The sequence below is a fragment of the Ctenocephalides felis genome, unplaced genomic scaffold (genome assembly GCF_003426905.1).
Source record: "Ctenocephalides felis isolate EL2017-DRISC unplaced genomic scaffold, ASM342690v1 CF-g0.4_SCAFFOLD_01886, whole genome shotgun sequence".
Taxonomy (NCBI): domain Eukaryota; kingdom Metazoa; phylum Arthropoda; class Insecta; order Siphonaptera; family Pulicidae; genus Ctenocephalides; species Ctenocephalides felis.
In genome coordinates this window covers 171,702,618-171,713,545 of record NW_020538040.1, presented here as the reverse complement: position 1 = coordinate 171,713,545, position 10,928 = coordinate 171,702,618, and the positions used below count along the sequence as shown (strand labels likewise).

The 10,928-nt window shown below is 27.2% G+C and overlaps 1 protein-coding gene across 1 annotated transcript; it reads left to right on the top strand.

Annotated features, from left to right (window-relative positions):
* The first annotated feature begins 472 nt into the window (after positions 1–472).
* LOC113376265 lies at positions 473–10,339 on the top strand. Its single transcript, XM_026616172.1, is given in 17 exon segments — positions 473–562; positions 1,091–1,199; positions 1,202–1,311; positions 1,417–1,508; positions 1,929–2,168; positions 2,475–2,573; positions 2,737–2,931; positions 3,255–4,027; positions 4,139–4,297; positions 4,360–4,670; positions 5,570–5,775; positions 6,866–7,058; positions 7,142–7,273; positions 8,836–8,952; positions 9,065–9,188; positions 9,263–9,414; positions 9,957–10,339. Coding segments are annotated over 17 exon segments (3,327 nt in total). The 3' UTR covers positions 10,182–10,339.
* The last annotated feature ends 589 nt before the right edge of the window (positions 10,340–10,928 follow it).

Below are 10,928 nucleotides of genomic sequence, written 5' to 3'. Positions count from 1 at the left end.
ATAAACTGGCGGAACTTCTTGTTCAATATTTATAATAAATGTAGAGACTTGAAAGATAATAAAATGAATAAATTTTGCATAGTTTTTATACTACAAACTGTTTTCATTATGAATGACACTATTCATTTCATAACCGGTATAAGGACATTTTTCGCCTTTGCCTTCAATGCTTTATATGTTTTGCTCTACTTCCATATCCAACATGGCGCTTGTGAAAAATGTTTTATTTACTGGAGAGGCTCTATTTTCCATGTCTTAATCATTATAGTTCGTTATGTAGTATAACAATAATTCAATAATTTATATAAGCAACTATTTTTAAGTAATTTATGAAAATGTCATCTGAAGGTATTTAAACTTTATTTTATATATCCTTATTACAATCGATACCCGATAAAAATTGTCACCCGTTTGGGCGTGACAATTTCATTTAAATTCATTATAATATGCTTGCTTTGGATTTTTTTTTAGAATGGAGTGGGTTGAAATAATTGAACCAAGAACTAAGGAACATATGTACGCAAATCTGACAACGGGAGAATGTGTTTGGGATCCTCCAGAAGTAAGACAAAGTGCTACAAAATTATGATTTGCCCATAACTTTCGAATTTTGTGAATATGTTTTCGATAGTGTGTCAAAGACTTTGGGTCTCCTTTTGTGCATTGTGATTTTATTTAAAAATTTGTGCTTTTATAAATATCATTTTGGAGAGAAAGTACTTATTCAAGTTTATACTAAATGTAATCAGGCAGAGAGTGAAAGTTATGCTACTAACAGTTGCAAATATTAATATTGATACATTTTTATGATTCTGAAGACAGAATTTTAAAAATAGAGCTTTTCTCTATAATTTATGTCAATGTGATTTTACATAGCAATTGTTTGATAGTTCAATAGAGAAGTGTCTGTCTGACTATCATTATACAAGATTTAGCTGTAATACTTGGTTATTTTTAGCTAATGAAACAAACTACAGATTTTCATATAAAATATAGTATTTTAATCTCCCAAGAATGTTTATTTGTAAAAATTCAACTTCATTACAACGATAAAATGAAATATAGAGTAAAAGCTTATTATATTTTTTAGGGTGTGAATGTGAAACGAACAGATAGTTCGCAGTGGTGGGAATTGTTTGATGTACATACTAGTCGATTTTATTATTACAATGCCGCTTCACAAAGCACCGTGTGGCATAGGCTATGAATTGCGACATCATACCTCTTGCCAAGCTACAAACATTGAAACAAAATACTGATCCTTGTGAAAAACATGACAGCACAACACATAATTCAAAAGCCCTTTTACAGGTAGTATATCTAAAAATAATTAAAATTTATATATATATATATATATATATATATATTTATATATGAACATATATTCATAGATTCTCAACGGGATCAAAAATGTAGCACCAGTGCTATGAAGACAGATGCACAACAACAACTCGTTCAAGCGTTGATTCGAATTGTGAAATGCTTACAAGTCCATCAGGCTACAACAGGTAATAATGTAAAACTTAATTAACTTATAAAAATACATCTTTTTGGAAAGAAATTATGAATTGCCTAAAAGATGAACAATGTTTATTACATGTGTTACACAAAAATTCATATGGTGTGGAATTCATGTAGTTATTATGATGTATTTTATCCATACTGAGGACAGTAGGTATAGAAGTTTTTAAAGAAAGGATCACAGAACATCAGGATTAGATTTGGTTATTAATGTTCTAGCTTCATGTTAAACCAATATCACTTTTATGATGAATTTAGAATTTAGAATCTATATTTCAGTGACATTAGTATTAATTAATTCATATATTAGTCACATTAGTATAATAAATTATAAAAATTAATATTGGAAAGGTTTTCTCAAAACAATTCATGTATAAATAATCTTTAATAAAACTTAAATTATTTAGAGATCGTGTCACACCTGATGGTACTCGTGCAAGTGGATCTGAAAAAAGTTCACATAGGTATTGCAAACATGGTCATTCACATGTTGGACATTCAGGTCACAAACATACAGATAGCGGCAGATCTAGTGATTCCAGTTTATCTAGTGCACATGGCTATAGGCGATTACAAGAGTCTAGCCACTTACGTGTTTCATCAGGGGCATCATCATCACAAAGACATCGTGGACAATCAGATACTGGGTAATATTTCTTTGTCATAAGAATTTATTTTGAAAAGTATTGAAATTCCAGTTAACAGTTATACATAAATATGTAATTATTTGATTTATTATACAATTAGAAAATTATTCATAAAAAAAATTAAGAAAACAAACTCAGTATCTAAGTTTTTTTTTTATTATAAAATATATCATTATTATGAAATATTTCATCAAAATTCTTTTTAGCTATAGAATGCTACAAGAAAGTTCAAGTTCAAATAATTTACCCGCATTTAAATATGAGCCTCTTATCCACAGCATTTAAATATGAGCCTCTTATCCACAGTGGACCCCCACATTCTGCAAGTACTCCACAACTCAAAAAGAAACATGCCAGTGGTAGCTATGTGCAAGGAATAACCATAAGGAATCTTATAAAAGACCAGTATAAAATGCAAATATAGGTAATCCTATAATTTTAATATAGTCAGAGCTAAAAAATAACTCAATGTATTGTTTAAACAATCTCTAGATTTTAATATTCTAGAGATACTACTATTATCCTTATTGAATATGAAAAGCAATTGCATCTTATTAACAATTTACAGGTCCAATCAAATGCCTTTGGCGCGATCTGGTAGTTTCATGTCTTCGAGAGTTGATAACAGTGATGATTCAATGCATGAGAAATATTTTAAATCTGTTGAAAATACTCCTGTAAGCCGTAGAAGAAGCACAAAAACTTCCAACCAGAGTTCTAGTGATTCTAGTCCACATAGTCCTGATCACAATAAAATTAATAGGTAATCTTTTTTTCCACACTATGTTTGTATATATTATAGATACCAGATAACTATGCCACAATACTACTAGGGGCAGATTAAAAGACCTTTCTTTTAATTCTACAGATTAACTTGTTTATTTTCAAGACCGGCATAAAAATTACTATATAATATATATATATAGATAGATAGATAGATACTTTATACAAATTCAATATTTACAATTTAAGTCAATACAATTATATGTATATATATATATATATATATATATATATATATATATTTATAATACTAAAATTGTTTATTTTTGAATTGAAAAAACTGTTATTGTTTGAATTTTTCAGGCATGTCTCCCACATAGAAAATCAATTTGCAGCTAAAGGAGGAGAACATAAATGTAACCAGATAACAAAACCAAACCGTCCTAGTCTAGTCAGTTCTATATCCCTTGCCACTGAATCTCTGTGCCAACCTGTCAAGTCGAATATTAATAGTATAGACCGACTCAATTATGGGATAGATAAATACAACATTAAATGTTCCAGTAATAAACATAATTCAGATGTTACCAGTAGGTACTTCCATGACAAAAACATTGATATTGAAAATGTTGAAAAACAATCGAAATATTTAGATAAATTTAACTTTGATGATAAAACTGGTGCTAAAACTTCATATTCTTTAGATAGAGATGCATCAAGTTCTGATGCTGATTATTTTAAATATTCTTCCAATTCACGTAACAAAACAAAGTCTGATGTAGAAACATTTAGTAAGATAAAGCATAACTCAGCTCCTGAAGGTTATAGACAGCAGAGTCAAAAAACTGCATCAGATAATTATTTGTCAAAAATTAGTTCAGGACCATATCTCAGTAAACCAAATTTAGAAAAGCACAACTTAGAATACTCAAAAAGTGATAAGAAAAATAAGGAAAAAAATACAATACAATCTAAACTTGAATTAGATGTTAAGGTAGATGGAAGTAAACAGAAATATACCATTGAGCATGATAATGGTAATAATACATCACCATTGTACTCCAATTGGGACTTAGAAATGCAAGAACACTTATTGCCTTTGCAACATTATATATTAGAGCAAGCTAAATTATCAGGTAAATAGGATCAATTATTTTTAACATACATTCAGTACTTAATAAAAGCTAACAGTTAATTTTTATTAACATTATCAAATGGTATTTATAATAACAACAAATATATCACAGGTTATTCATACAGTGCGGGTGATCCTTTAGATAGTGACTCCTTACATTCAGATAGTCAATCAGAAGAATCACTTAGTGGTCATGAACCCGATAATGAAGATTCAGATCATTCTGGCAGCAATGATGATTATTTAACACATCACTACAGTTCTGCACAAGGTAATAAATATTATTAATTTAATATGATAAAGTTATTAAACTTGATTCATTTATATTTTTAGATTATGGTGCCCATAGTGTTGCATACTACAATACTACTCTGCAAATATCAGATTCCAAACATGACGATAACTCAAGCAAACAACCTATTTCCGAAAATAAATTGGAACCCGAGCTTACAAGGCTCTCAATAGATACAGATTCTTTGGATGCAGTAACTTTATCTCAAGAACAAGCACTATATAGTCCTGTTCAAGCGCTTTCGAAACCAACAGCTATTAATATTAGTTCATTACCAGTAAAAGAGTGCGATATAGAACAATTTGCTCATGACAATCTGAATTTACATGCAAAAGGCATATTCAGGAAAAAGGTAAGCAGTTTTTTAGTAGGTGGGCCTTATTTAAAAATTGGCTAGTTTTAGTAACATTGCTGCAACTGTATAATGTGAGAAAAGCTACAATCACAATCCTGTTAGATGTTGAGCATCCGTGGCACAGTCTTGTCGTAGTAGTCAATTCAAACATGTATCTCACCTTCAAAAGTTTATTTTGAGGGTCGTTTTGTCATGTTTTTTGGGGACTTATATATTGTTATTTGTAATTATTTCTATTGAAGTCAACAATTTTATTGCATTTTTGTTCACATTTGGGGAAAATGACAAAATACTATTTTGCAAGAACTACAGGCTACTTCTTTTCGGGGCTAAAAGGAAAGACAATTGAAACTAGTAAAGAGTGATTGAACTAACTTTTACTATAACTACTTTTAAGGACAGACCAAAAGATCCACCTATAATAAGAAGAGACTTGCATTTTTTTCAAAGACCTAGTTTCACATTCAGAGCTTTTTAATAGTTAGTTATGATGTGTAATTTGTTCCCTTTGTAATCATGCTTCATGTGCTGATGTCTCAAAGAGAAACAAAAGCAATGAATGGTCTTCTTTAAAATTTGCATCTCACTGTTTTTACCTTATTTGTCATTTTGTCCATAATATATATATATGTACAAAATGGTATTTGTAATTGGTTGCATTTTTCCTTATTATAGTTCATGCTTAATTAAAAGTCTATGTTACTGGTACTCAATAAAATTAAGATGAGTAAAAACGATTACAGTATCATTAAATAAATAAATAACATTAAAAAGCAAAATGCCATGGCATTTTGTCCATACTTCTATACAAAATCCGAAACTTTTATTTTAAATTTTTATTCATTACTTTCTTTTGTATTTTTTAATATCAATTACAAACTTTATAATTGTTTCAGTCAAGTGTTCGTGATATGTTGAGTTGGACAGGAAATGCTATAAGCAGACCGATGTTGGCACTTTCTAGAGATAAAATAGCAAAGAAGGATGCAATTGAATTATTTAAACGTGTACAAATTTATATGGGTGATCGAAAAGCTAGGCCTGGTATGACATTAAATTCGGTCGCAATGGAAATTATTGCTACTGCTTTTGGTAATCCAGCGTGAGTAAAAAAAACTATTTTAAAAATTATTATTGATATGAAAATTGTTCTATTCTAATTATAAACATATTATTAGATTCTGTTGATATATATATATATATATATATATATATATATATATATATCATCTGACCCCTTACACAAGAAATAGGTTCCATAAAAAATTGTCAACTCAAAAAATTCACTTTTATATGAAAAAAACGTGCTAAACGAAAATCACTATAAAAAACCCTTTTTGTCAGTTCCCTATATTTTTCATTGCAACATTTCTACAATGAGAAATTGTAGACATTCCAACAGATGCACTTTTTCCAATTGAGTCTTAGTTTTTTTGATTGTTTTCATTGTAACTAATTTTTTTTATTGAATAAAAAATGCAACATCCATTGTTCTTTCATTATTACAGACACCTTTAAAAATTTCAATTTTGGTTTTTAAAGATAAAACTTTTCTTTTTTTCTCTAGTTTTTTATTTTTATCTTTTGCCATTGATGAACTATAATTTTTTTTATAAATTATAGATTTTGTAAAAAATAATTGTTATTTGCTCACCTTGAATAAATTTACACTATCAATTATATATAAAAACTAATTAAAAACTAAGTTTAAAAACATTGACGCTCTTTGTTTTGGTATCTAAACAAACCAGCTTATACACATATAAATTTAGTTTCAATCATAAAAAGGGGAGTTTCCATCTTATCTACATATTTCCATTATAGACATAAACTACTAAGAATTTGTAACTGAAACATATATTTTGTAGTGTTGTATTTTGACAGTAAAACATTGAAAAAGTCATTGTAGATATAAAAAAATTATAGCTTAGTATTTATAATTTCGTGCAAATAAATAAAATAAATTATTTTCAAAATCCTTGCAAGATTGAAAAAGTGTAAAACGAATATTGTTCAAAGCGGGAGATAGGTGTACAAATTAATGTGGATAATATACAATGTAATATAATATAATATTATATATAATAAGTATGTAATGTTAACAAAGTTAACACTTAATAAAGTTACTTAATAATCTACTATTAATTATTAACAATGTCTGTAACTTTTAATAAATAATCATTTACTATCAGATTACGAGATGAATTATATGTGCAATTGTGCCGTCAAACTACAGAGAATCCTCAGAGGGACTCCTTGCTTCGTGGTTGGGAATTACTAGCCATTTGTTTATCTTTTATACCCCCATCGTCAACATTTCAAGCTGCTTTACTTGGTTACATGAATAGGCATAGAGATCCAGCTTTTGCTACTAGTTTTCCAGAAGTATGATTCTTTTTTATATCATGTACTTATATTTTGTAATTTTGTATTTATAATAATTTTGACTTATGACTTATTTCTGCTAGGTTGGAAAGTGGCCCATACATGTTCAAGTATCACATTATGCAACTGTTGCTTGTAATAGGTTGGAAAGAATTGGTTGTGCGGGTAAGAAACAAGCACGTAGAGCATCATCTGATGAAATTGATCAGTCACGGGTAAGAAAAACTTAAATTATATTTTTTTTATAGTAACGTTTAGATTTTCAATTTTTTTATGAAAATTATAGTCATTTTCATGCTTTTCAAATTCCAAACAAAAAATATAATTAGGGCAATGCAATAAAATTTTAAAATGTTTTAAAAATAATTTTATTAACCAATTTTATTTAGTAGTTGATCAAACATTTATGTTGATCACATTGATTTTGTGATGTCTAGGATCAAAATATCGAATTATTTCAAGAGCATTAGTTTTTTTTTGACAATAAGTAAGGTCATTTTCATACTTTTGAAATTTCAAATAAAATAATGATTATGGGGAAGCAAAAAAAAATTACCTCTTACAAAATAATTTTATCAACTTCTATATATTTATTTATTTATTTAATTATTTATTTATTTTACAAGCCGTCAGTATAATGATATTATAATAAGGCTCAAGTCAATTTTTAGCAGATTTAATACAATTTAAATGACTCGTATTTACTATAAACTTATTTATATTTAGTTGATTCTAATTATTTTTAAATATAGATAAACTAATTATTTTTAAATATATTAATAAGCTTCACATTACTTTTATAATATAATTATTTTGTTTAAGAAATTTTAGGTTATTTTATGATATTTTAACAAATTTATAAGTGTCTTATATTATAATTGTTATTATTAATATTTTTTTACAAACAATGTGATAAGTATTTTTACAATATAAGTATTTTTTTTTACAAATTTTTAGGTATTTTATGAAAAAAATATTTTGTTTCTGAATTTTTTAAGTGTTTTAAAATTATAAGTTTTTAGTTATATAATTAATACGTATTTTAACAATAATAGTTATATAAAAATTGTAATTATAAAAATAGTAATAATAAGAGTAATTTAGAAGTATTTTTGCAACAGAAGTATTTAGTTAGAGAATCCGGTTTACTAATTTTAAGTTTTTTTGACATTCCAAGTCAAATTCTTTCGTCGACGTTTTCTCAAAAATCGACTGCACTGATTTTATGTTTTAGTTTTGCAAGTGATCGCCATAGCCGTTTTTTTTAGGATGTCAAAAAAGTTCAAAATTTTTGCGCAGCGTTTTCGCAAAAATTTTCAACCGATTTTGAAAATTCAAAATTCCTTCCAAAGATTAGTTTTTGGTAAAGATCTGTTGGGAGGTTTCTTTGTTGAAACTGTTGAAAGAAAGTTTTTTTGACGATTTTTGTAAAGCTTTGTGCGACGACTGATTTCATGGTCTGAAATAACATGCTAAATTATAGACCTAAAATAATTGGTTGAATTATAAAAACTCATCAAAATTTGGAGTTAGAACTGCTAATTATCATTTACGTTCACACTCCAGTAAAATATATTTTTAGAAAACGAAGTATAATAAAATGTGTTAAATAAAATAATTTAATTTACACAATTGTAGATAATTATTATTTGTTTGTGAACATTTGTAATATTAATAGAATATCGCATTGATTAGGTTTTAGTATGCAAAATACTAAACTCACAACAATTTTTTAATCATGCATTTACATTGTTTATTGAAAACTTGATTTTTTCAGTTACAAATATTTCACCCATCAATGTTCGGAAACACACTGGCTGAAGTTATGGAGTTACAAAAGCTTAAATTCCCTCACAAAAAATTACCCTGGGTTCAAGTTGCTTTATCTGAACAAGTAAGAGATTTACTTTATCATAGTGTATTTTGTTTATCATAGTTAAAATTTCATTAAATATACTTAAATATTTTTAAGATATAACTTTTATAATATGACTTTTTTATTCTAGGTTTTACGATTGAATGGCTTTCAAACAGAAGGTATATTCAGAGTATCAGCTGATGTAGATGAAGTAAATACGTTGAAAAGCAAATTAGATAAATGGGAGTTACCAGAATTAAGCAGTAGTATGGGTCAGTTTGTTTCCATTTTTGGCCAAAGATTCTAACTTTTGAACAATCAATAATATTTTGTATTAAATTTTAAGATGCCCATGCTCCAGCAAGCTTACTAAAACTTTGGTACAGGGAATTGTATGAGCCTCTCATACCTGATGTTTTGTATAATGAATGTGTCACTACTGAAACGCCACAACATGCTAATGATATAGTAAACAGATTACCTGCATTAAACCGAGTGGTAAGCAACTAATTATTTATTTAAATGACCGACATAGTGACTTTCAGCCTTATTGTTTTAATTATTATAGCGCAAAATTATTTTTTCTAACAATAATTTGATAAATACTCAACTAAATTTATTATAAACAAACTCTACAAAAGTATCAAACTGTATTAAAATGTGATCGATTATAAATTACAAAGTTCATTAATATTTAGCTTTATACTTTTGTTCAGAGTTTATATTTGTTAAATTAAATTCTACAATCGTGATTAAATTCCTTTTTCAAAGTTATCTATATATTTTTTTTATTGATATTATAAATAGCAATCAAAATTATACAATTTTATAGGCTAGTAGCATATGATTAAAATAAAGCTGATAATATTATTAAAATATATATATATAAAATAATTATCTGTTTGTTTTTATTTATATTCGAATTTAATATTTTGGAAACGCCCCCCTGAGGAGGCGCGCCCCACGAGTTGTAATTCACTGGACTAATATGTTGAAAGCATTTGTAGCAGTAATATTATTATATAATATTTATTTTATAGGTTCTTATATATTTGGTCCATTTTTTGCAACTATTCTCTCAACCTGACGTTGTGGCAAGTACGAAAATGGACTCAGCAAATTTGGCCATGGTGTTTGCTCCCAATTGTTTGAGATGCACATCATCTGATCCTCGAATAATATTAGAAAATGCCAGAAAGGAAATGGCTTTTATGCGCATGCTAATACAGCATTTGGATACTAGTGAAGTTAAAGATGTAACATAATTAGCACTCTTATTATTTATTTATATACTATTTTATTGACATCAATATACCAAAGAATATGACGTCATATTGCAACATTTGCTCTCAAATAATATTTACACTTAGTTATGTAAGAAAATGTTAATGTATCTGATCGCTTTGTGATATATTAATCAAATACCAACAAAATCAGAGTAAATAATTATAGTATTTATAAAATATTTGCATCAGTAATTTGCAAATAACAGAATAGTTTTATATGTTTGATTAATCAATCATATATTTATGTTAAGATAATTTATTATGGAAGGTGATTACTGATAGTGTTAAAGAATCTTAAAAATTGCTGACTTGAATGTTTTTTATCAGCATTTATTTTATTACAAACATTTCTTATATCTGAAATGAAACTAGTCGTATTGGTAGTATATCAATACTGAATATCTAACTTTAATGTATATATTTTACAATTATTTACCATTTTGCAAAAACATAGAATCTCATATTTTGTTTTATGTAAATAATAAACAGTAGCATAATAATATGTGGGTTTTACTTCAATTGTTTGAACTGCATTTTACGAAATATTTTTTACAGGAATTTAAGAGTATTTATTCTTTGGAAGCAAGCCTTTTTATTTTAACCTACCTCAAATATTCTTATAGGTTTCTATTTGAATTATCTTTTGCAATTAGTTTCTGAAAAATATAATTTAACCCAATAATTCAAAGAACAGATTTATTGTAAAATTATAGAACTCATTTATTA